Source organism: Cervus elaphus, chromosome 18, assembly GCF_910594005.1.
Source record: "Cervus elaphus chromosome 18, mCerEla1.1, whole genome shotgun sequence".
Lineage (NCBI taxonomy): Eukaryota > Metazoa > Chordata > Mammalia > Artiodactyla > Cervidae > Cervus > Cervus elaphus.
In genome coordinates, this window is record NC_057832.1 from 88,434,422 (window position 1) to 88,462,147 (window position 27,726).

At 41.6% G+C, this 27,726-nt stretch overlaps 1 protein-coding gene across 3 annotated transcripts in view; it reads right to left on the bottom strand.

Moving 5' to 3' along the window:
* Positions 1-27,726, bottom strand: part of POU6F2 (POU class 6 homeobox 2) — a 487,855-nt gene that overhangs the window by 116,075 nt on the left and 344,054 nt on the right. For all 3 annotated transcript variants that reach the window (XM_043873489.1, XM_043873490.1, XM_043873488.1), the window contains exon 5: positions 5,860-6,206. In XM_043873489.1, the coding sequence (XP_043729424.1) occupies positions 5,860-6,206 (347 nt within the window). The remainder of the gene's footprint in view (positions 1-5,859; positions 6,207-27,726) is intronic.

Below are 27,726 nucleotides of genomic sequence, written 5' to 3' on the forward strand. Positions count from 1 at the left end.
GATACAAGAAAAGCTTTCTGCCATCCTCCTATTGTGCCTAAAAGCAGGACATAAACTTGTAAAGGTGTTCCCCCAACCCCTCCTCTACCAGGAAGGACAGAATTTAATGACTGGAGACAAGTCTAGACCTGTATCAGTCCAGAGACGGCACCGGAAAAATGTGTATAACAAATCTCGCTTATCTACTATTAATTTCCCCATATATCATCTTCCCACAATTTGCTACTCTTAGAAGCTTATAGTCCTTTTCCTCAGTCTTGTTACTCCTTGTGTTCTTTTATTAAGATGCTAGTTAAGCCCAAGTTCTAACCACCCCTTTGAGTTCCGCATCACTAAGTGCTCCTATGTGTATGCAGGAAGCACATGTCATAAAAAATTGTTTTTCTCTTCTTAATCTGTCTTTTCTAGTCTAATTTATAGATCCCCAGTTTGAGAATCCAGAATGAATAGAGAGGGAAAAAGAGTTTTTTCCCTTGCACCTGCATAGGTCACCCAAGGTGAGTTTTAGAGGTTTGTAACCTAAAATTCCAAATAGAAGGGAAAGCATTCCAGAAAGTATTTAAGTTTATCCCCTCCACTTATAGATGCAAAAGAACTTAGACCCACCAAGATTTGACTGCTGCTGCTGCTAAGTCGCTTCAGTCGTGTCCGACTGTGTGCGACCCCATAGACGGCAGCCCACCAGGCTCTCCCGTCCCTGGGATTTTCCAGGCAAGAACACTGGAGTGGGTTGCCATTTCCTTCTGCAATGTATGAAAGTGAAAAGTGAAAGTGAAGTCACTCAGTCGTGTCCAACTCTTCTCGACCCCATGGACTGCAGCCTACCAGGCTCCTCCGTCCATGGGATTTTCCAGGCAAGAGTACTGGAGCGGGGTGCCATTGCCTTCTCCCAAGCTTTGGCTAATACTGTGTTAAATTAAGACAAACTACCGGGGAGAGAGGGGATTGGCCCCAAGCATTGGGTCTTTTTTATAGGAAGGAGACATGATTGGAGATTATTTGCTTTAAAAGGACGGAAATCATGTGGGTCTAACTCCTTCTCAAGGACTTGGGCTCTTTGTTTTAAAAAGTGATAATACATCATCCTCTCCATCACTCTGGAAAGTAGTACTGAAACTTAGCTAGGGGAAACCATCCTATATGAGAAGATCAAGAGGCTGGGCCTGCTCTATAGCAGAGGTGGAATTTGAATGCAGGTTTACTGCTGATGCCTGAGTGGTACCAAGACCTTTCCATGAAGAAATGCATGTGGTAGAGGACAATTTTATGCTATCTCTCGAGCAACTTCACCTCTGAGAGGTGACTGTGCTCCTCATTCCTCGTACAAGCATAGACAGTCTTCTCTCCCCTAACTGCTTCCACTGATTTCTCTCTCTCTGTTTTGTTTTGTTTTTTTCATTAAAATGTGCAATACATCAAGAGAAAAAGATGGTCCTGCTTCCTGCCATGCAAGACGGTATGCAAAAGGCCAAGGTTAAAAGCACCATTTGGTTTCTTAAGCTTCTCTAATGTATAGGTGTGAAAAAGTAATCTGGGACCTAGAGTTTATGGCACTGACTCTCTGAGGATGAAAACTTGACTTTAATTTTGACTCTCAGGCTAAGATAAAATCTGCTTCTGCTATCATTATCCCACTTAGGTTTGTCCTCACTCTCTTTCTACTCTGCCACCCAGCTGAGCGGGAAGAAATTAACCTGACCTTGAAGAATACTCAGAGAATCTTCAGGAACATTGGGTTTTCACTATCCAGTAAAATACTAGAGGCCTACCAACATTTGGATTATAGACTCAAAGACCCCAAAAAGGATCTGACAAATGACATACACCACACAATTAACAAACAAAGAAAACAAAGCCCAAAGAACTTGTCCCAAGTTGTGAATTGGTTGGAAGCAGGGTCAGAATTAGAATAAGCTTCCTCTTCCCATGGCACCATGACTAGGCTCCAACCATGCCCAGATCATCTCCAGATCACTCATGTAGGGACACACTAGACTTTTACACAATGTTTGCATTTTCTTTAGTGAAAGTTAAAAACTCCCAAGGAACAGTCTCAAGAAAAGTCATCTCAAAGGTCATAGAAAGGAGGTATTTTGTCATTCTTAGGCTTATGGGGTTTTTATTCAGATAAATATCATACATGGAAAATAAAACTGTATATTGTTCTTTCTACCCAGGAATGATTAGAGCATATCTTTTCCCTCCAAAGATTGCTTCCATATATGTTTCTGATCTGTTCCCACTCAACACACACTACAGTTCTAGTTTTAGATTCTGGTGCAGCCTGTGGCAGGTGGGTTAGGATAAAAATAAAGAGCATGGATTGTTGTCTATCTGGAACCTAAGGGTTAAATTCAACTCACAGATGCATTTTGCTTGTCCCACACACCATTTCCAAAATTTCACTTGGATTTGATATTCAAGTCTGCTTTACTTGTTTATGCTGACTGCCTGGCCCCTAAATCTTTGCACCTATAATCCTGTTCAGAACTTCTCCCTCCTGAGAATGAAGTTGTGGGTGAGCAGACCTTAAATCCCAATGAAGAGTTTAAAGAGAGGCTTCCAGGGGCCAGCTTCTGATATCCATCTTTGTGGATATCCTCTGATATCTTTGTGATCCCATCGACTATACAGCCCATGGAATTCTCCAGCCCAGAATACTGGAGTGGGTAGCCTTTCCCTTCTCCAGGAGATCTTCCCAACCCAGGGATGAAACCCAGGTCTCCCACATTGCAGGGGGATTCTTTACCAACTGAGCCACAAGGGAAGCCCTTATGTTGAATATAAGTCTGCTTTACTTATTTATACTGACTGCCTGGCCCCTAAATCTTTGCACTTATAATCCTGTTCAGAACTTCTCCCTCCTGAGAATGAAATTGGGTGAGCAGACCTTAAATCCCATGAAGAGTTTAAACACAGGCTTCCAGGGGCCAGCTTCTGATATCTATGCTGGACCAGCAGCCCCTTATAATTCTAAGCCATCAAAATTAGTTCTCTGAGGTGACAATACTTTAGACTCTTATCTGTCTTAAAACAACAACCTGGTTTTGTATATGCAATTCATTTCATGGAATTGAGTAAAAGAATGAAAAAAAAAATCAGTATTAGACAAAAACCTGACCAGAACTATTTGGAGAACTTTAGTCTAGAGTGTTACTACCTGTCAGCACTGCTATTTTTTTTTCATCTCAACGAAAAACCTCACCAAATATACCTACATAAGCTACTTTCATTTATTATTTTTTTTCTGAAGATATGACAGTATATCTACAGTTTTAGAAATGATTATTATCCTTTCTAACAACCTAGGTTGCATATTTTAAACCAATATCTCTCTGACAGATTTTGAACAATGTAAAAAGACAAAGCCCACAAGGAAATAGATAATTGTAAAAAAAATTTAAGCTGCCATATATGAACTTAGTTGATCATTATTCTCTTAATAACCTTCAAACAAAAATATTTTATTCTAATTCGTAAAGATCATTACCTTTGAAGGTTAAATATCTTTCATATGCTCTTAAATATTTTTCTTTTTCAAAAGTTCAAACATTACATGTTCAACAAACTCAAAAACACTTCAGCTAATGTAGAAAAAAATATACTATTTCAAAACCACAGAATTCATTTCCTTTACACATGCCTATAGTGAAAGGAAAAATTCCTTTTATTCCTACAGTTGTGGACTTTTCAAAATTAGTTCTCTATCTAGTCAATAATATCTTTAAAATTTCACCAAATCACCCCTTCAGTGGTGATTCATTAGATCCACATAAGAAGATAGAGTATTATCAATGTACTTAGTAAGCTTATAAGTTAAAACTTCAACAGTGAAAAACTAGAATAGTCTCTCAGGCTTATAAAGAAATAAATGTGATTTTGAGCCTTCATTTGTTGCAAAAACACAAAATGAAATACCTCCCAGATTTCTATGGGAAACCTTTAGGAGAACGTCTGGAAATTCTCCTCACAGAATTAGTTTCCACAAGACTGAGTGGTCACCTCTTCTAAAGCCCTGTCAACAGTCATTCAAGTGGGTTGTCTACACTTGTTTTTAACTGGCTGATAGAGATTTATACAATGTTGACAGTGTTCTGAGAAGACTGATGTCCACAGAACTCAAAGCTTTCACTCAACTCTATAGAATACTGGATTAAGTTGAACAACTGGGGGCAGGGCTTAGTAATCTCACCCCTCAGAGGAGGACACATGGTTTCTTTGGTAATTCACCTACTTAGATGGTTTAGATCAAGGAAGCGTTTAATCACTTGGTGCTGAGGTATATCTAATTTAACTGCTCTTAAAAAATACAGTAAACCCATTCTTTGGAATAACCACTGTTGAATTCCAAATGTTGAAAATATGCTCTAGTCATGCATCTGGTAAATCTGATTATATCTACTTAGATATCTATGACATCCCATAGATGTCAAGTGTACAATCAAAACTTTTTTAGCTTGTATTCATTTCAATCTAACTTACGTCAAAGGTATTATGTTGTTTCATACTTGTAATATTTTAAAAATACATCTTCAAACTCAACTGGGGAAAATGTTCAAATCGCCAGGTAGCCATGACCCAAGTGCCAACGAAGACACGATTACTTCTATCGCCCAAATGTTTCCATTTCCAAGAAAATTCTGAGCCACCACTGAGAAACCAAGCTCATAGAAACAAAGATACAGGACAGCAAATTAAATCAGTTCTAAAATACTAAGTCTCTAATCTACTTGCCTTTCTGTCTGTGGGCCAATCTATTTTGATTCTCCATGTTTAGCTATTTAGGACCTAAGGATAACATCACTTTTGTGGTCCTCTGGAAGGGCTAGGCTAGACTGACTGACTGTGAGTCAAGGACCCTCAAGGAGGGAGGTGAGTTGGTGTTTGAAGTGAGTATAGGCCTTCCACTCTGTGGGAATTTGTCACTACACTACACATGTACTAAACCATCTGAAATCTCATTGGGAAAAAAAAAATCCTTATTTTTTTTAAGTCCCAAACTGAGCTTTTACTTTCTGGATCTGATGTGTTGACATCAGAGTCATTATCTTTTGAAGCTAGTTTATTTTAAAGGCATCTAAGTTAAGAATGAGTTTCTGAACCATTAAAGTTATATATTCCTGAATGCTCCTGTTCATTGCACCTCAATGATTGTAGATAAAGATGAGCTTTCATGATTAGCCTGAAATTCTATTTTGGATGCCCTCAGCTTCACAGCAATAAAGTAAATATAGAGAAGCTTTATTATTTTATAAAGATGCATATTTGTTGAGGGTTTTGGTGTGAATTTAGAGCACTTGTTAGTCCATGGAGTAATGGTTGGAATCTGGGACATAAGACTGGGGCTAAATTTCTTTACCCTCCTAACCCCAGAGAATCTTTGGGAAAATAGAAACAAAAGAGCACTGAAGTACTTAAGGTAAGACACTACTGTATTCATAATATAGAGAAATAACCACCATGCCTCATGGACAGGAGATGTAGTTCTCCACGGGGCTACAAAACTCTGCTAGTAATAATTTTAATTGGATGCTATCTTTGCTGCCTTCAAAAAGTATCATAAAGTGGAGTTATTACAGGCTACAAGTGCACTTACAGTGCCGGCCTCTCACCGGAGGAAACAGATAACATTTATCCTTCGGAGGCAACATCAATGGGTTTCTATTTGTTTCGTTTACATGCATCCCCAGTTGCCTGCTATCTGCTCCCTCTTCCCTCCGTCTGAGAGATCAATTTGAATTAGATGCTGCTCAAGTGGATGCGAAGTCTGGCGGGCCCTCTGCCTCCAGGGAGGGCGCGCCACCCGGCGGCCGGGTCCCCTGTGCGTGGCCGGGACTGGGGGCGAGGTGGGGGGCGTACCTGCAGAGGATTGGGTGGCGTGAGCGGCGACGGGAGGCCGTGTCCCGGAGACTGGCTGGCTTTCTGAGGGGGGCTGGCGCTCTGCTGAGTCGGAGACGGCTGGTTCTGGCTCTGGGGGTGAGGGTGGGCTGGAGGCTGCGGGGGCTGCGCGGGCGGAGCCGGCAGTGGCTGGGAGGCGGGCGGCGGCTGCTGGGGCTGCGGGGCGGGCTGGGGCGGCGGCTGCTGGGGCTGCGGGGCGGGCTGCGGGTGCTGGCTGCCCGGCGGGGCCGGGGGCGGTGGCGGCTGCTGCTGCTGGAGCTGCTGAAGCTGCTGGAGCTGCTGGAGTTGGGAGTTCAGGGATGAGGTAGCTGCAAGGAGAGAGCACACGTGGAGCTGAAACGCACACGTGGAGTTGAAACAAACACGTGAACCTGAAACATACACGTAGAGCTGAAAATGCACCACCACACCGCTGGCTGTGGGTTTGACAACCGGTCCCCTGCGAGCTGAGAAGGCCCTCCTTTAGAAAATGTTAACCCTCATGCCCTGCAACTCCTTGATGTCTTAGAGGGTTGTGGGGCACTGGGAGGAGGAGAGTCAGTTCTTGGGGAAATTTTAAAATTTAGGGAGGACCAGAGGGTAACACACCAGGCATTACATTCTAAGGGATAGAGCAGGGGCAGAACCAAGGGGATGGACTAGGAACAGAGGCAATTTTTAAGTAATTTCTCCCTCGCTTCCTTTCCATCCTGCTTGGGAAATACACTTAGACTTTCAAGGTCTGATTTAGATTTTTAAAGGTCACCTCGTTTAAATCTTATTGGCAAATGCTCGAATGGAGTTAAGCACAGAAGGCTAAGGTGTGTGCAATCTCCTTTTCATCATCAGTGCCACTCATGGTGTAATTTCCACTTGCATCCGACCTCTGCCAACTTGCTTAGATATGTGAGTTTTGTTTCTACAATTTTTTTTAAGATAGTATATGCATCTCAGTTTTGCAGAATCAAAAGTCTCAGTCTGAACTTTTTGCCTGTTCGTTAGAAAGACGTGCATGTGTGTTTAGTCACTAAGTCATGTTTGACTTTTTGTAGCCCCATGGACTGTAGCCTGCCAGGCCCCTCTGTCCATGGGATTTCCCAGGCAAGAATCCTAGAGTGGGTTGCCATTTCCTTCTCCAGGGGATCTTCCTGACCCAGGGATTGAAGTCGCGTCTACTGTGTCTCCTGCATTGGCAGGCAGATTCTTTACCATTGAGCTACCTTGGGAGCCCCACGGAGCCCCTCAGACCAGAAGGGGTATAGTCAGCTGTGAACTGTGGTGACTAGTCACATTGGGACCTCAAGAACAGGACAGAAACTGAGAGAAAGAAATCATCTTTCCAGATTTTCTTATTCTGTGAAAAGTAAGAGTTGGTAGGGTAAACTGTCTTAACATTGAGCTCACTAACTTTGTTTTCATATACCCATCTAGCCCTGAACAATTTCTCCAGCAGGAAATCAGTTTGGCTGAAGAATGGTCTAGAGAAAATTATTGCTACAAATTCACTTTCTTCTTTGCCTGAATATCAGTTTAAAAGCTTTCCCATAAGCCTACAAATAAATGTAAGGAAACCATAGGCCTTGGCTTCTATGCTATTCCATTCCTCCCCCACTTAGAATTCAACAAGATTCCCAAAGGTAGTAACTACTGTTTGCAACATTATACTAGTCCCAATTAAAAAAAAAAATGCTTCTTAAAAAATATATAGTGGCTCTATAAGTGACATCATATACCCACCTTCATATGAAAATGATGGTCTTGAAAAATATACGTACATGGAACCCTATGTTAAGCACATCTGAAGAAATTTCTCTGTAAAGAAGTCAACCAGTGACTATTTTTGTAAAGTTAAGAATCGTTTTGTAAAATGTAAACACCAACTAGGTACCCGTGCTGTTCTGATAATAGGTAGGATTTAACAAGGGGACATAGTCCTGCTTTTAAGCAGTTTATAGTGGATTTGTGGAGGTAAGAGGAACTTATAAGAAATGATCAGGCTTGGGGTGCCTGTTATAATCCTGCTAATGGTAAGTGCTTGATATAAATCAATTGGTTTTCTAAATGGTCAACAGTGTGAAAACTGACCAAAAGGGCCAGGAGAATGAGGAGAGTGGTTGCTTTGTGGGCTGGAGAGGCTAAGGCAGTGTTCATGGGGGATGTGGAATGAGGGCAGAGAGGGCTCAAGAGAGTCAGTTCTGCACCTGGAAGGGAGGATATTCCAGGCAGGACACCCAGATGACAGCATGACTTAGGTGATGTTTCTGAAGGACAATGTGGAGAATGAACTGCCTGGAACAGAAGCTTTGATGATTTTAGACCTTAGAGTGGTGGAAGCCTGACTTTGAAAGTGGTAGAAACATGGATCATTCCCAATTCATCTCTGGTATAAGTCAGATTTTAAATATAATCAGGTTTGTTTAAAGCAAGGCATAGCTATGCTGATGAAATGATAGTTTGCTGTTTCCCAGGGGCACCAAATACCATTTTTTTTTTCTCTCAGGTACATGGAGAGCTTCCATGTTGGACCAGTGGGGATGACAAATGTCCCCCTGGGTCAGTGAGTTACTCTAGGTCTGTTCAAACACTCAGACCAGTGTGTGTCCTGCCTGTGATGTAAATGCAGAGTACTCTGGACTCTAATGGTAGAGACAACAAGTGAGAGAGAGGGCTGGAAAATACCCAGTCAAGGGGAACTCTGAATTTTCTGCTCAATTTTGCCCTGAATCTAAAACTGCTCTAAAAACTAAAGTCCATATTAAAAAAAAATACCCATTTATAAGAACTTTAAAATAATGATCTGATTTTGCCATTTCCCCCTCTCCTTGCTCCTATTGTACAAAGCCACATTTTATTGAAGACCAGGGAGCCCAGCTCAGTTATGACCCCTGGGATCTTCTGTAATCCGGAGGGGGCTAGATCTCCCCTTTTGTGGAGTTAGAGATGTTGGAAACCTGATTGCATCTGGCCTCTTGCCAGATTCAAATCAAGCCTGTCCTGATTTCTTTCAGGGTAGGGGGCATACATGTCGGTGCTTATTTTCATGGTTGACTTAAATACCATACTGTTTCATTTTGGTTAGAAAATCATTTATCTAAATCAGTGTTTGAAAACAGGAAAGACTGGGAAATATTGGCAGATAGATATTGGCAGACAGGTAGGTGCAGCAGACCCTAACCTACTAATGAGACGTGGGTCCCAAATGTGTCTTTGCTTCTTGATCTTGGTGAGTTCACGTTGCTCGGCTATTTCTTTCCTGTAACTTGCATCCTCCCTGGAAAGGCATTAACCTAAACTAAACCTCTTTGAGTTACATCAACTAATTTGGCATCTGCAAGCCAGGAATGATGGACAGTAAACTATGTTCAGGTATGTACTGGACGCAAAGGAAAGCACGAGGGGGCTGTACAAGAATGTAATTCTGGTCTCAAAAATGCCAAAGGCACATACATAATGATATGAAAAAAAAAAAGCAAAGAAATACTAAAATATGGAGCCTCTAAATGGCTCATTGTGTAAAGCACACAGGTACAGACATAAGTTAGGAAAATAAAGAGAATGTTTGCAGATAAAATGATGATTGTTGGGTGATTCTATACTTTGGTTCTATGCATAGCAATTTAAAGATTTTACTTTCTTCCCTGATATTTATGTCCTTTAATGATTATTTCCTCTATGTCTGGTTACTATACGCTCCATGGGCCAAAGTTAAATGTAAATTTAACTACAGTAACAGTAGACATGGGAGAACTTAAAGAGATGCATAATAATTTATATTAGGGCATTTTAAATTTAAAAAACTTACAATTTTGAAAACGAAACACAAAACAAAATTCCATCAAGAAATCCCCTGGTGGTCCAGTGGTTAGAACTCTGCCCTCTCACTGCCAAGGGTGTGGGTTCAATCCCTGGTTGAGGAACTAAGATCCTGAAAGCCTGGTGGTGCAGATAAAAAAAAAATTCTATCAAATTTTGACTTTTCTAGAGAGAAGAAAGCAGTAAGACAAGACCAGTGGGCCAGAACTTCCCAAATAAATAATTTAATAAAACAAAGAAGTCTAGAAGCTTGCATCTCTCCATTTGTTCAATTTCTATGTATCAACTGTAAATTAGAAAAAAAAAATGTCTTCTTTAGGATCTTTGATAAAGATGTTCTCAGGAAACCACGTACATAAAAAAAGCTACGCCACAGAGGCAACAGAACTATCCTGGGTGGGCTTGACATACAGTTACTTCTGAGGCAGGGAAATGGAAAGGAAATTCTGCCCAAGAGTATGGCCATGAGTGATTCGGGAGAAATACAAATGCCTCTTGTACTTTGCAGGGTACTCAAACACCTTGGGAGTCAATGAAAGTGGAATGGGATTCAAACGCTAAAGGCTGTGTGATTCTTAGCAATGTGCTCACCTTTGTTAACAAAAAGTGCAACTCAGACTATTATAATCATTCGAATTGGGGCATCAGTGTGAGCATTTTCTGAGACTATCAAGTTAAGGGATCTTTGGGCATTGTTGGCAAACTGGAGGCTTGGGCTTGAGAATCTGCTGGGAAGGATTACAAGCTCCCAGCCTGGCTGGGACCTGAGTCACCTCACAGCAATATGTTTTCAGAGGTAAGAGGACCGGTGCTAAGGAGGAAGGAAGCAGGAAGGATTTATCTCTTGCAAGAGACCAGGAATCCTGCAAAAGCATGATGGTTAATGGCTGTTCGAAAAAGCAAGAGTTCCAGAAAAACATCTATTTCTGCTTTATTGACTATGCCAAAGCCTTTGACTGTGTGGATCACAATAAACTGGAAAATTCTGAAAGAGATGGGAATACCAGACCACCTGACCTGCCTCTTGAGAAACTTATATGCAGGTCAGGAAGCAACAGTTAGAACTGGACATGGAACAACAGACTGGTTCCAAATAGGAAAAGGAGTACGTCAAGGCTGTATATTGTCACCCTACTTATTTAACTTCTATGCAGAGTACATCATGAGAAATGCTGGGCTGGAAGAAGCACAAGCTGGAATCAAGATTGCTGGGAGAAATATCAATAACCTCAGATATGTAGATGATACCACCCTTATAGCAGAAAGTGAAGAACTAAAGAGCCTCTTGATGAAAGTGAAAGAGGAGAGTGAAAAAGTTGGCTTAAAGCTCAACATTCAGAAAACTAAAATCATGGCATCTGGTCCCATCACTTCATGGCAAATAGATGGGGAAACAGTGGCTGACTTTATTTTATTGGGCTCCAAAATCACTGCAGGTGGTGATTGCAGCCATGAAATTAAAAGACACTTACTCCTTGGAAGGAAAGTTATGACCAACCTAGACAACATATTAAAAAGCAGACACATTACTTTGTCAACAAAGGTCTGTCTAGTCAAGGCTATGGTTTTTCCAGTGGTCATGTATGGATGTGAGAGTTGGACTGTAAAGAGGGCTGAGCGCTGAAAAATTGATGCTTTTGAACTGTGGTGTTGGAGAAGACTCTTAAGAGTCCCTTGGATTGCAAGGAGATCCAACCAGTTCATCCTAAGGGGAATCGGTTCTGGGTGTTCATTGGAAGGACTGATGTTAAAGCTGAAACTCCAATACTTGGGCCACCTGATGCAAAGAGCTGATTCATTTGAAAAGACCCTGATGTTGGGAGAGATTGAAGGCAAGAGGAGAACAGGACGACAGAGAATGAGATGGCTGGATGGCATCACCAACTCGATGGACATGAGTTTGAGTAAACTCCGGGAGTTGGTGATGGACAGGGAGGCCTGGTGTGCTGCGATTCATGGGGTCGCAAAGAGTCGGACACGACTGAGTGACTGAACTGAACTGAACTGTGGTGTTGGAGAAGACTCTTGAGAGTCCCTTGGACTGCAGTGAGATCCAACCAGTCCATCCTAAGGGGAATTGGTTCTGGGTGTTCATTGGAAGCACTGATGTTGAAGCTGAAACTCTAATACTTTGGCTTCCTGATGTGAAGAGCTGACTCATTTGAAAAGACCCTGATGTTGGGAGAGATTGAAGGTGGGAGGAGAAAGGGATGACAGAGGATGAGATGGTTTTATGGCATCACCAACTTGATGGCCATGAGTTTGGATAAACTCCGGGAGTTGGTGATGGACAGGGAGGCCTGGCGTGCTGCGGTTCATGGGGTCGCAAAGAGTTGGACATGACTGAGCCACCGAACTGAACCAAACCGAATGGCTATTCAAGCCCATTCTGAGTACGGTCCCCTGGTGCAAGCCTAGTCCTATGGAAAGAAAGAGCAGAGGAACTTGCTGAGGGCAAGAAGCCAGATGCCAAGGACCATATACTCTATAGTTGCATTTATATGGAATGTGCAGAATAGGCGAATCCACAGAGTCAGAAAGCAGGTTAGTGGTTGCCAGGGGTTGAGGAGGAGGAGGACTGGAGGGTGACTTCTCCTGGGGATGGGGTTCTGGCTGGGGTTGATGAAAAATTTCTAGAATGAGATAGCAGTGAGGGCTAGACAACATGGTGAATGTATTTAATGCTACTGAATTGTACATTTTAAGATGGTTAAAGTGGCAAATTTTATGCTATGTTTATTCTACTACTACTACAACAATAACAACAGTAATAATAAATAGCTGTTTCTCCATATATATATACCCTGGAGACCAAGCAAGGGCTTCCCAGATGGTGCTAGTGGTAAAGACCCCGCCTGTCAATGCAGGAGACCCAAGAGATATGGATTCGATCCCTGGGCTGGGAAGATCTCTGGGAGGAGGACATGGCAACCTGCTCCAGTATTCTTGCCCCGGAGAAGCCCCATGGACAGCAGAGCCTGGTGGGCTACAGTCCATGGGGTCACAAGGAGTTGCACACAACGGCAGCGACTTAGCACACGACCAAGCCACATTGCTCTGGGACCACACAGGGGAGGAGAACAATCCTTCTCTGCTCCGTGTGGCTGTGTAGTCCCTAGGGCTGTGCCTGGCAGAGCAGAGGGAGAGATCCGGGCAAGGCTGCCGGATGCCCACTGAAGATGGAGAGGCACAGGCTGGCAGTGGGAAAAAATGGATTGCTCTCAACATGGACTGTGAATTCAGTCCTGGGCGCACCCAAGGCACCCCTCGAGAAATGCTGTCGAAGCTAGACTCTGAGCTGGTGGAGAACAGTGATGGCTATTTGGGTTCAAAATAAGACAGAGCTTTCTAGCTTGAAAAGCACTTTCATTTCGTATGGATGAATTAACTTTTCAGGACAACCTCATGCATAGATGATATCACTGCCATTTTAAAGCTGTGGAACCTCGGCTCAGAAAGTTTAAATGACCTGCCTGAGTTCAGGTGCCAGGTGCTATGGACGAGTCAGTCTTAAGTCTGCCACTTCCCAAAGCATAACAGCATCAGGGGTAACCTATCTCCCCCGAGGGCTGGAACAAAGATAACTACTCCCTCATAGAGGGAGGCCCTCCATGGCACCACTCTTGAGAAGAGGTGGCACAGGCCCTCCGTTTACAGAGGCTCATTCGAAGGCATTGGTTCGGGGATGCATTGTTCAGCTCCTGGGAAAGTGTGGATAGTTGAACCTCTGTCCTGCTGCAGGCAAAACATTTTTAAAATGTAAATGTGCATTGTGAGAATAGAGATGCTAATTTGAGTGTGAGCCATGAGTTATTATAAGAACAGGGACATGGAATCAAGGGAAAGGGGGTCAGGGGTATATGTGGACAGGAGGTGGGGAAGGGCCACAGTACACTTGATTCATGGCACAAGTTTGCTTTGATGGTGGAAGAATGCTTCCTCTACACTTAGACCCTGGGCGCCAGCAGCACTGAGCGAAGCTTGGTGGCATTTTAAGGAAAGTAACTGACTAGGGCATCATCTTATGTTGTCCACAGAACTCTGTGATGTGTTGTCTCTAGCGTATTGTCAGGTGGCAGCTAAGAGTTCTCCAAATGGCTTTCTTCTTTAACTGGGGACAGTGACTCCCAGATTGGCCCCAGTCTTACAAATCAGTGGGCTCATGGGCCACTGGAAAGGAAATCTGTGCTCCCTGATGTATGGAGCCTTTGCTTCCCTAATTCTGTATTTACTGTCCATTTTTCTTGCCTAGAAAAATCCCTAGAAGAAGAAAAAAGTGAAATCTAGAACAACCCATCCAGAAGAATTTGAGTTGGTAAAACTGGACATCTTCCCTCCCAGCAACCCCCCAAGTAATAACATCTAAGGTAGCCGAAGCAAGGAGGCAGGTCAAGAACTCTTCCTGGTACGCTCATTAAGAGCATCCCCAGCCTGCACTGGCAGACAGAAGTTTTTGCAAAGTAGATGGAAACAGTGTGTTGGGAACTTGGGATTTTGAAAAAGTGCAGAAGGTGGAGATGTTCTGGAAAATATGCCTTTATTTTTGGCAACTATGCCCCAAACAAGCAAAATCAATTCTGCCTCAAAGATTATGATGTGTAACTATTTCACATGTGGTCAGTGTCATCAGCTCTTAAATACTGCCATACATATCTGTAACCTGTCACTTGCTTCTTTTGCATTTAAGGCAGCAATCTAAGTATCTCTTAAGATATCAGGGGAAAAAAGTGAGAAATTCTTCCAATGAAAATCTCCCCACTAATTTCCATGTATTGCCTGAACCACACAAGCTTCTTCCTTATGTCAGGTGTTTTTACCTACTCCATCTCAAATTATGGACCAGAACCACCTGGGGAGCTTGTTAGACAAGTGGATTCCAGGGGGTAGGACAAAGTCTGCATTCTAAAGCCCCCACCCAAGGGGATCAGGAGCCACTGGCCTTGGGGCTCCTGGCAGCCTATCCAGGAGGGGAAGTCTCTTCCCTTGGCCTTCAACCTGAGCAGCTTGTTTATCCATCTCCATCACTTTGAGAATATTGCTTTGTAAAAAATGAACTTGTTCTATTAGCAATATATACATATATATATATATATATATATATATATATATATATATATAAACAGAAAACATCAGTTGGAAAGAAAACAGACACTGGGAATTTTCAAGTGTTCTTTAGCACCTTATTTTAGATAGAGCCATTCACCACTCATTACTGCCTTTGTTGATATTTTGGGGAGCACTCTTGCTGAGGTATCTTAAATCTGAGACATATTATTAGCTTTTAGATGCCCCCACTGAATAGGGAGGATAGAAGAAGTGAGGGAAAGCTCCGACTGTAAGGTGAAGGGGTGAAGTGGTGGCATGCGTCATTCCGAGGGGATTGTACCCACCCAACAATGTAGCAGGCAGGGAGACTGAGGAGTTCCCTAAATCTCCAGAGGGGTTTGCCACGGCCTTTCTCTGGACCAGCTGACCTCTCAACACCTCTGTTTGCAGGACAGCCCCCAGTGAGACTTAAACTCTCAGGAAAATAAGAGAAAGGATCTCCTAATATGAAATAGAAAAAACTAGGGAGGACTTAGGATTTCTAATGTGGATGTGACACCCCAAGGTACACCCTTCTCTTCTCACTCAGCTCGAAGAAACCAGAAAGTTTGTAGTCTCAGCCCACTACACAGAGCCTTTAATGGCTCTTCCAAGGCCTTAGGAAGTCCATCCAGATTCCTACTGAGTGCCAACCAAGGTGAAAGAAAAAACGCCCCCCATGATACTGATACTTCCCCCATGGAGTTGCAGAACACTAAAGATAAAGATTTTTAAAAATCTTAAATATGATTTCAAAGAGATAAATAAAAGGCCACGTACAAAGAGACATAACTCAGGGACTTCCCTGGTGGTTCAGTGGCTAAGAATTCGCCTGCCAATGCAGGGGACGTGGGTTTGATCCCTGGCTGGGGAACTAAAATCCCACATGACTTGCCCATCCCACTTGAGCAATTAAGCCCGCATAGTGTGATGAGGAGCCTGCATGCTGCAACTAACACCTGATACAGCCCAAAATAAATAAACATATAATTAAATATTAAAAAGAGACATAACTCAAATAGGCATCATATTTCTCATTGCATGCATGCTAAGTTGCTTCAGTTGTGTCCAACTCTTTGTGACATTATGGACTGTGGCCTGCCAGTCTCCTCTGTCCACATGATTTCCCAGCAAGAATGCTGGAGTGGGTTGCCATATCCTCCAGGGGATCCCGCAACCCAGGGATCAAACCTGCATCTCTTGTGATTCCTGCACTGACAGGCAGGTTCACTACCACTATCACCATCTAAAAATCTAAAATCAGTGGGGCAATGCCTTCTAAGTTCTGAAAGAAAATGATCTCTAGCCAAGAGTTCTATTGCTGGTTAAATTGTTATCAGTAAGAGTGCAAGAAGGCCCACATCCGAACTTACAAGGATTTATCTTCCCTTGACTTACTTTTTCTTAGGAAGCTGAATAGATACTTCAGTAAAATAAGGGGTGAACCAAGAAAGAGGAAGATTTAGGATGCAGGAAGCAGTGTGTCTCCTCCCCTAAAGACAATACAAGGTAGCCCCACTATAATAGATGCCTGGAAGTTCTAATAATACCCAGTCAAGACTGCAGCATAAAGAAAGGGCTCTAGAGAGATATGTCTAGAAAAAAAAAAAAGCACAATTCCATAGAAGTGATACAGTATTTGTGCTTTTAGAAGAATTTGAGAGTGTGATATAAAAGAGAAAGGAAACTATACATTTCAGGCAAAACAAAAGCTGTCTGGGAAAGCCACAATCTAGAATGACCTTTCTGTTACTAACTAGGACAACCTGGGGCCTAACAGGACTCTCCATCGGTGGAAAAGCATCAGCGTTAGGGATTTTTAGCTCTGAGGAACCTGGTGTGGATGTTCTTTCATTAAATGAGCATGTAACATGGGCCAAGAAAATGAAGCTCCATCCATATTAAACTCGTGAACATAAGATCTTCCTTCAGAAAAAAAAAAAAAAAGATTAAATAACCATCAGAATTTGCCATCAGAATTTCAAGTCTTCTTCAGGTAGTAATACCATATCACATTAGAACTTGTAGGGTTTGAGTGTGCATTTTGACTAAATTCCAGCGTATAGATTCTGTTCCTTGATTTTGCTTGATTGATTTTTCCCTAACCTGCAGGGAATCACACTGTATATGGAAACATTCACTCTTGATATGAAATCAGTTCATTCAGCAGAGGAGACCAGATTTATTCATCAGAGAATCCCAACCCTCCCATAAGAACTGGTTTCCTTTTCTCGTGGAGTTTGGCAGAGGCTTGGTTGAAACATTAGAGATCTGGCTGAAACATTCGAATCTCCTTGGATGTCAGTTCTCTCTGCTCTGCTCATTCTTCAATACATGGATAATCTAGTTTTTTTTTTTTTTTTAAGAGGTTTGAGATTAAGAGTGCATCACTGACTATGCCACCTTTCCTTCTTAATACCATATCTGTTTAATGCAACTGGGTGAAATAGAAGTGCTCATGTAAAATTCAATCCCATAATTTTTCCTCCTTAAATATGAAAAACAATTATTTACACCTTTGATAACTTCTTCTTAGACCTTTTAGCTGGAGGGCAAATGGTTTAAAATTATAGCTAACATTTACTGAACATGGTTTTCCTGGGTATATTTAAAAATTATTAGGTTAGAAGTGAAGCCATACTCACTAAAAATGAAGCCATGGATATGGGGGAAAGGAACACATGTGCTCATTTTATATTTCTAGGCTATAAAATAATTTTTTAAAATTTAGCAGAGCAAGTAAGATGTACCCTGCCTTTCAAAGCATTGATGTTTGCCCTTCCCTTCAAATGGGCATTTGCAGGAGAAGATGTTACAGGCAGTTCAATGGATACTGCGCCTGGCTTAAACACAGAACTGTGTTCACTCAGATTTCTTTTAGGCTATAGACACATGGGCCAGTGCTTATTTTCATGGTTGATTTAATCCATCCCCTCTGCCAGTGTGGGGATTATTCCCTACAGTTATTCTTCAGCGGTCTGTCAGTTCAGATTAAAAAAAGTTAAGTGACAAAGATGCAGTGGCTGATTCCTTTAGAAGCCTATGCTGTACAGTAAGAGATTTCTTTTTAAGAATCTGACTATGTTCTCTTCTTTTTAATTTCCCCCCGATCACCACAAATCTTCCTTATCTAGGCTGAACTTTAAAATCCATAAACAGGCAATTCAATTTTGTTCCTCTATGACAACTTCTGGTTTGCCAAAAGGCTTTATAGATCTTGCCTTATTGGTTCTTGCTTATTTTTTGAAAAGCAGAAATAGCGTATGTCTCCCCTCACTTTACAGATGAAGAAATCGAAACTCAGACATGATTCTGGGACCATATGTATCCTAGCTTTGTCTGGCCTACATAATAAATGACAAAACTTTTAATAAACTACATCTATTTTTGTATTTTGAGACAGATATCAAAGATATACCCTTGTCAGATTTGCAATTCTATTCTAGATTCATAGAAATGAAACCAGTGACAGTTGATTTTAATTGTGTACCAAAATGTTTACTATTTAAAAGTCCCTAATATTAAATCACACATATTATTACTCTTCTCATTCTTTTTTTAATATTTATTATTATTTATCTACTTATTTGGCTGTGCTGGGTCTTGGTTGTGACACGCAGGATCTTTTTAGTTGTGTCATGTGGGATCTAGTTCCCTGACCAGGGATTAAACCTGGGCCCCTTGCATTGGGAGCTTGGAGTCTTAGCCACTGGACTACCAGGGATGCCCACTCTTCTCATTCTTATTTTATCTCTCCATCTCTCCAAGTAGAATTCTTTAGCAGGATCACTAATATACTGCATGGGTAATTTGGTTTGGGTGTTCATTGGAAGGACTGATGTTGAAGCTGAAACTCCAATACTCTGGCCACCTGATGCGAAGAGCTGACTCATTTGAAAAGACCCTGATGCTGGGAAAGATTGAGGGCAGGAGAAGGAGACGACAGAGGATCAGATGGTTGGATGGCATCACCAATGGACACAACTGAGTGACTGAAATGAACTGAACTGAACTGAATTTGGTTATTTTGTATTGATATGCAAATAAGTCATTCAATTCATATTATTTTATGCTTTCATATGTAACAAACAAGAAGAAAACAAATAGTTTTAGTGAAATAATTAATTACATTAATGATAATCATACTGGAAGAAAAGAGTCTCAAAAAAGAATCCTGGGAAATTTCACAAAAAGCAATAGATGCTGGAATATCAATGGGATTAAAATGTAATGAGGTCATATCACCTACATCAGTATAAATGTTTTTGCAATTGTCTCGTGGATTTTTACCAGACTGGTTGATCTTGCTATGGGAAGGAAAGTGATATTCTTTTTACTTCATTAATGCAATGTGGACAAAAGAGGTGAACACAAATGTATCAGTCAGCACAGGTTAGTTATATTGTGGTAACAAGAATCCCCTAAACTCACTGGCTAGCCCAACAAAGATTTTTTTTTTCTTTATTATTAGTGCCATAATAAATTTTGCCAGGGGCTCTTAGCTTAGTATAGTCACTTAGGTACCCAGCCGATAGGTCTGTCACTATCTTGAATACTGCCTATGATATGAAAAGGACAGAGAGTTTTTTAGGGTGGGAATTAAATGCTCTGATTCAGAAGTCATCCCATCACTTTCTCTCACAACTCATTGGCCAGCAGTAGCCACAAGTCTACTTGTGACTAAATGCAAGGGGACCAGGAAGTGTCATACTATCACGTCCTAGAGAGGGGGAGAGTCAGAAAAAATTGGTAAACAGCATTAACAATCTCCACAAAAGCATCACTCTGCCCTCCAGATAGTTTCTGTATATATTACTTTCTTCCCATTTTCATTTTTGTCTGGATCATTGAAAGAGCTTATTAACTGACCTCTTAAACTCTTACCTTCCCTGTTCCTTCTTTCTCTCATTCATTAATTCAATAAATGTTATCAGATCATGTGTCAAGTGCCCCTCTGCCATCAGAGTTAATTTTCTAAAATATAGATGGGATTATACCGCTAATTAAAAAAAAGGATTACGATAGCTTCTATTCATCAGAGAATGAAATCATACTGCTCAGCCCATATTGAAGCCCACTTTGGCTCCAGCCCACCTTTCTGGACTCATTCTAACCCCTGTTGAGAACCCTCACTTCTAGTTCAGAGGTAGAAGCTGGTGGTACATGGACATAAAGACCAGGATGCCCCATCCCCACACAGACAAAAACAGAACTTTTAAAAAGTTTGAATTAGTTGACAAGATTAAAAAATCAGGAGAGTCAACATAAAATATGCATTGTCCATTATTCTTAAAAATAAACCGGAAAGTCTGGCCACACGACTCTCATTCCTGTATGGAAACCAGAGCTGAGTAGCAGATGCTCTGCCAAGTAGGGCTGGTGCTCACAGTGGCCAGGATGAATCGTTGTCCCCTGTCCTCCCAGAAGGGACATTCATGGGGTCCTCTGTACTACAATGAATAATGTGCACTCGCTTGCCTCTTTTACCAAATAGCTTTCAACAGAAGTGAGCCAGGTTTTAGTCAGTTCCTTTCCCACCCTTAATCTTCCTGCCTTCTCTCAGCAACCTGCATATAATAGACGTTCACTAAATAGTTGAGAAATGACTCAACATCACTAATTGTGAGAGAAAAGCAAATCAAAACTATAATGAGGTATCACCTCACACTGGTCAGAATGACCATCATTACAAAAAAATCTACAAATGATAAATGCAGGAGAGGGTGTGGGGAAAAAGAAATCATCCTATGTTGTTGGTGGAAGTGTAAACTGGTGCATCCACCATGGAGAACAGTATGGAGTTCTTTAAAAAACTAAAAATAGAGTATCATATGAATCAGCAATTTCATTCCTGGGAATATATTTGGAGAAAACTACAATTTGAAAACACACATGCAATCCAATGTTCACTGCAGCACTATTTACAACAGCCAGGATATGGAAGCAACCTACATGCCCACCAGTATAGGAATGGATAAAGAAAATGTGGTACATATACACAATGGAATATTACTCAGCTGTAAAAAGAAAGAAAGAATGCCATTTACAGCAGCATGGATGGACCTAGAGAGTATCATACTGAGTGAGGTAAATCAGAGAAAGACAAATATATGATATCACTTATATGTGGAATTTTTTTTAAAAGGGTACAAATGAACTTATCTACAAAACAGAAATAAAGTTGCAGATGTAGAAAACAGCCTTATAATTACCAGGGGGTGAGACAGGAGAGGGATAGATTGAGAGATTGGGATTGACATATACATACGACCATCTATAAAACAGATAACTAATAAGGACCTACTGTATAGCACAGGGAACTCTACTCAATACTCTGTAATGGCCTATATAGGAAAAGAATCTAAAACAAAGTGGATATATGTGTATGTGTAACTGATATTCTTTGTGGTACACTTGAAACTAACACAACATTGTAAATTAAATATACTCCAATAAAAGTAATTGAGAAATGATGATTGCAAGGAACTGTAATTTGATTTGCCCCTTGTTAATTTTACCCTATTCTTTTCACCCTAATTGTGTCACAGGCTTGCTATGGGTTGGCTCACAAAGGAAGATATATGCAAAGGTAGGATTCTTGAGTTTAAAAAGATCCACTGCTTGGATTTCTAGGTGACTACATGCCAGTTACGTGATTTCTGAGCACATATGGATCTTCAATTAACTTTGAAGAAGTTTATATATTTATATAAAAAACTAAGGCAAATTCCTATGATTCCTATGTTCCTTTTTTTATAGTTATACAGACAGAGATAGCCATCCTGACACATCTGAAGCTATGTCCTAAAATTCTGTAGCATAATTTTGTTTATGAACTATTCATAATTTTGCTTATGAACTAGCTCATAATTTTGCTTATGAACTAGTTCACAAAGTTATAAAGGAAGAAAATTAACATTTCAGGATTCAGGATTTGAAGGTGTGCTATAGAAATTCAATGTGAAATACGTGTATATAAAATGTGGTCAAAGAGGAAATGACAGGCTTAGAGTGCTCTGAAAGGTTATCTGCAAAAACAGAAAAGAGCTTCAGGTGGGTCTGAGATGGGCAGATTAAATCGTAATCTTAGAAGAGTGAAAAATGTCATCAGAACCCAGGCTGACCCAAAATCTACCCAATCTGGGGAGAAACATCATAGAGCATATGGATTAAGAGGGTTTGAGAAGAAGATCAGGTTCTTAGGATGTCTGGGCTAGCAGGATGTGAAAGTCAGTCAGATATAAACAAGTGTTGCCTTGTTAGGGGAATGGGCAAAATCACGATGTAGATCCAGGGGCCCTCTGGGTCAGTTTCTAGCTGCTTGTTCCACGGCTATACTCTACTCCTAGCCATCAGTAAATGCATACTCTGTTCATCACAGAAGCTGGGCAAAAGCTTAGGATAGATGAGCACAGAGTCATTAACAGTATTGGTAAAACAACACATACAGGTCCTTTCTGCTTATACTGAATTAAATCATTAAATACAAACCTTAAACAGGTTATAGAAGATCTGTTTAGAGGAAGATGAGAAATCGAATTTTATGGCAACTAAGCATCTCATAAATATGTTACTCTCTCCCTTCGTGAATGCTCTCATTATTTTTGGCCTGGACCAGTGCAATGGCCTTGTGTTTTCTCTTCCACTTCATCTATTTGTAAAGACCAACTTCCCCTTCCTCCACCTGCCTTTCCTTCTCCCTTTCCCACTCCCATCTTCCTCCTTTCTTCTTCCCCTACTTTCCTCCCTCCATTCCTCTTTACCCATCTTCTCTCCTTTCTCTAAGAGGTTATTAAGCACCTACCACATGCCAGGGGATATTCAAGAAGTATAAACCTGAACTAGACTCTGATTCAGCTTTCCCAAAGTTCATTCATGTTCTCTCTGGGAAAATAGACATGGAGGTGCCCAATCATGATACAATGATATGTTCATGCTTCTATTTAAAGATTTTTACCAATTTCTTATGTCTCCAAAATAAGTCCTTACCATTCATATTATAGCCATTCACACCATAGCCTCATCCCCACTTTGTGTCTTGGGCTCCGCCATTTACCTACATGTACCCTCTGTTCCCATCAGGCAACCTGCATGTCATTTCCCCCCACATACTTGGCTTTCCTTCGTCCATGCTTTTGTTCATGGTTATCCTACTTCTTGAAATGGTCTTTCCCCCCATCCCTGTCTGTCGTGATCCTTTACTTCTTTCAAAACTCAGCTCATCTTTCTGTGTAACCTCTTCTGCTTCCTCTTAGCACCTAGTGAAAGTGAAGTGAAAGTGAGGGTCACCCAGTTGTGTCCGACTCTTTGCCACCCATGGACTATAGAGTCCATGGAATTCTCCAGGCCAGAATACTGGAGTGGGTAGCTGTTCCCTTCTCCAGGGGACTTTCCCAACCCAGAGATAGAACCCAGCTCTCCCACAGTGCAGGCAGATTCTTTACCAGCTGAGCCACCAGGGAAACCCAAGAATACTGGAGTGGTAGCCTATCCCTTCTCCAGAGGATCTTCCCAACCCAGGAATTGAACCGGGGTCTCCTACATTGCAGGTGGATTCTTAACCAACTGAGATACCAGGGAAGCCCCTAGTAGGTTCAAAGAGATACCTGGTTATGGTACACATGTGTCTCTTACACCTGTCAGGAATGCCGTGTTATGACCATGTAGAGATTTCAGGGTTGAGATGAGCTTTTATTCTGATCTTGACCTCCTTGAGAATCTTATAAAAAAATACATCATTTCCCCAAGAGACATGTTTATATTTGTAAATTTAACATACTTTTGGGGGGGGCGGTTCTGGCCCCTCTGATGCCCATCCATAGATTCTCACAAAGGCTAAGAACTTCTGCTGGAGGATCAGGCTATGAAATACATGGCCTTTGATGGTATGCATTGATGGAGAGAGGTAGGTCCTCAGAAAAGAGATCTAGAATTTGGAAGGTAGGCCACAGGTGGTTGAGGGAACTCTGGCCCTTGGATGGTTTTTAGATCTTGATGATTCCCAGTTGTGCTTTGGATGTCTCAGTTGGGCAGAATAAAAGGCTCTCTGCCACATGGAGATTCATTCTGAGTGAGCTCAATTACTCTCTGAGCTTCTACTAAAGTCATGTTTAAATGTTTTAGTGTCATCTCATTCTGTTATGGGGACTTAAGGTCATTCTATGGTGGCAGATATCAGACACTGCAGTACATTGCTGGAGCAAGATGAAGATTTTTAAAGAGATCTGAGAATTAAGTGGACACCTCTTAATTCTTCACCTATGTTACAGAGGCATACAATTTTATTTTTTTATTTGTTGCTGTTTTTATTTCTTTGGCTCACCACAGGGCCTGTGGGAACTTAGTTCCCTGACCAGGGATCGAACCAGCACCCCCTGCATTGGAAGTGTGGTCTTAACCTCTGGACCACCAGGGGAGTCCCAGACATAGGATCTAAAATCACATTTTTGGAAAGAGCTATGGGTGTTCTGTGAGTCCCACTCCCTTCAGGTAGTAGGGGCTCTTTCTCCTTCACCTGACATCAAGAAGGAGGAGTTTCCAAGGAGGACAGCTTATTATGTCCTTGCGTTAGGGGACACACAGGACTTGTGTCAGGCTTTTGCTTGGAAAAGGCAAAAGGAGAGACATAACCTGGTTAGCTGCTCCAATGTGGAAGCTAGTGAGAGATGGAGGCCCTGGTGACTAGTACTTCTGGTATGAGTGAGAATTTCCTAGGGGCTGGATGAGAGAATCCTGGTGTGGACTCCTGAGGGCTCTCCGAGGAGGAGTGGACAGATGTCAGCAAAGAGACTGTAGAGGTAGTTCATTTCTCCCACTACTATAGATCCCACTGAGGGATCTATATTTGAGTGGCCAGGACTGGAGGTTTCCCAAAAAAACCACAAAATCACCGCCCAAAAGTCTTAAAAGATCTAAATATCTCACACTCCTATGAGCATAAAGCCATCTGGCAGAGTGCCTGGAGGACTGTGCCCACCTTCCTCAGTTCTGAAGGGTCAGAAACTGATGACAGAGGAGAACGAGCTGAAGCTTCAGGTGGAAACAGAGAGAACGTTTTTGACTCCATTCCCCAAACATAGGCTCTCTGCTCACAATTTGGCTGAGATGTGGGAGATGAGGAAGATGGAAACTTCAGATCAAGCTGGAGCTTTGACCATTACCTTCATCTGTACTTTGTTTTTATAGAAGTGAAGTGTTCTTTTGTTTTTGAAGTGTATCATCTAGGAGGGGTGGGACCTCCTCGAATTGTCAGTTGGGAGCAGCCCAAATCAGGGAATTTAAAGTGACAATGTGGGGGGGGAGGTGGGAGGGGGGATCGGGATGGGGAATACATGTAACTCCATGGCTGATTCATGTCAATGTATGACAAAACCCACTGCAATGTTGCGAAGTAATTAGCCTCCAACTAATAAAAATAATTGGAAAAAAAAAATAAAGTGACAATGCGGTCAAAATAAACTTAAACAAAATCTCTCCTGTTTAGTCTATGGTTCCACTGACCTTAGAGGAACAGAGTCTGGATTTGCATTTTCCTAAGACTGCACATAGGTTACTTTACCACTGGTACTTAATAACTACTGGTTTAAGTGCAAGATTTTTTTTGTTTTTTGTTTATCCTGTGCCTTTGCTCCTTGGTATTGACCTCTGAGTCTAAGACCTTTGTTTGGGGAAAGGATAAGTTTCCCTTGCTATGGAAATATTTATTCATCATTGGAAACATATTTATGGGCGGTACACTGCAGAGATTGTCAAGCTTCAGGGTGCAGAGGAATCCCCATGGATGCTTGTTGAAATGCTGATTCCAAGGCTCCACATTCAGAGATTTTGATAACATAGATCTCCAGCAGGAGTTTTGAGGCGGTGGTGGTGGTGAGAAATTGGCAACTTTTCAACAAGATTCTGATTCAGAGGGTGATTAGTACATACTTGAGTAGCTCTGGTCTCTACTGGATTCTAGACACAGTGCTAGGGGCCTATGACATCACAAACAGCCAAATATACATCTTATTCTCAAAAATTTAAAAGTCTGGTGGCATAAACAGATAGCCTTCAAATTACTGACATATTAGTGAGCATGCACTTATTTCTTTGGAGAGATATACCAACCGTTAGACAACAATAGGATTAGTTTAAGAAAAGAGAAAGAGAAAAACCACTCTAAGTGCCAAAAAAGAGAGGTGTTCCTACTGGTATGATAGTTGGGTTTGCTGAGAAAGGGAAATCGAAGGATGAAGTCTTTAACGGGCCACCCACAGTGAAAGCATGACTTCTAATCTGATTATTCTTCTGCCAAGATTTTGCCAAATGTATAAGAATCAGAGCTGGCAGGGTCCTTGGAACTCATCACACCCAACCTGACCCTTGAGAAACAAGAAAATGAGATCTAGAGACCTTCAGTGGTTTGCTCAAGTGCACACAGAGGAAAAGTTAGGATTGCTTATCCATGTATTTTGGATCTATCCTGAACCAATAACCATTTTACCAAAGGGAGTCTTTCATTGTCTTTGAATTCTAGAGGCAGTTCTAATCTAATAGTTAATTTTCTTGTAAATATGTGACTCAATGACTGAAATAATTAGGGATCCAAAACTTTGTTTTTAAAGAATTATTTATCTAAGATACTACAAGTGAGTGGACAAAATCGCCATGGTAATTTATTATCTCTTTGCTTTTGACCATAAATTATTAAACCTGAAAAATATCATTGGTAGAAAAACTGAACTGTGTATACATCTTTATTTGTACAGGCCACACATATTGAGTGCCTGCTGCATTCCAGGCAGGGCTGCTCCCAGGCAAGTCTGGAACATTAAAGAAGGAGAGACTCACATTAGGAAAGACTGCAGCTTTCTCTGGGTGTGCTCTGGCTTTTTACAAACCCTCACCAAGTGGCGGCCACATGGGCAGCCAGTTTCTAGATCCGGCCGATGGGTAGTGGCTTTTACATGCTACTGAATTGGGGGTGGGGGTGTCTTCCAGGAATGATTGTCCCTCCAGTGCATTCAAGGATAGGTAAAGCATTCTGGTGACATCTACTTCCTTCTGGCTTAAAGGATGGCTTAATGTAGGGGCATGCATTCATGCTTCGTTGCTCAGTCATGTCTGACTCTTTGCAACTCCATGGACTGTAGCCCACAAGACTCCTCTATCCATGGGATTCTCCCTTACCCAGGGGATCTTCCTGACCCAGGTATCGAACTTGGGTCTCCTGCATTGCAAGTGGATTATTTACCATCAGGGATTCAAGAAAGAGAAATTCCTGCTCAAGAATAGAGCATCTTCCTTATCCCAAGAAAGAAGATGAGTTCCTAATCTTTCCTTTGGGAGTGTTTCAGAGACATCCCACTAGGATTGAGACAATCTGAAGTCACCAAGAAGCGTTCATACTCTTGGCCATGCTTAAAAGTGTATCCTCTGAGTTTGCCCCTCCCTTTTCAAGGGAAACAATTTAAAGAGAGGACGGGTATTTTGAAAGACTCAAAGCTACATTAGTTAAGTTTTTTCTATTTGATTATTGGACCATTAATAAAATAAATTTCTACTCTGAAAGTCAATTGCAACAATATTTCATCTTCCTTCAGCTTCAGCAAAGATGAGCAGTAGGATGGAGGAACCTGCTGCTGACTGTCTTAGAAATATGTACTTGGAAAATATGTGGCTCCAAACTCGGGAAGGTGATTAAGAAACTGACAGTTTGGGGACTTCCCTGGTGGCCCAGTGGCTAAAACTCTGTGCTCCCAATGCAGGGGGCCCGGGTTCAATCCCTGGTCAGGGAACTAGATCCCACAGGCTGCATCTAAGACTAGGCACAGCCAAATAAATAAATATTAAAAACAAGAAAGGAAGAGTCTTTCAGATAGTACCTTACTCAGGACACTTGGTGCCAGATGGACTAACTTTCTCCAAAGTCCTAAGTCTTCCTGGAAAAGAACACGAAGAGCTTTGCAAAGG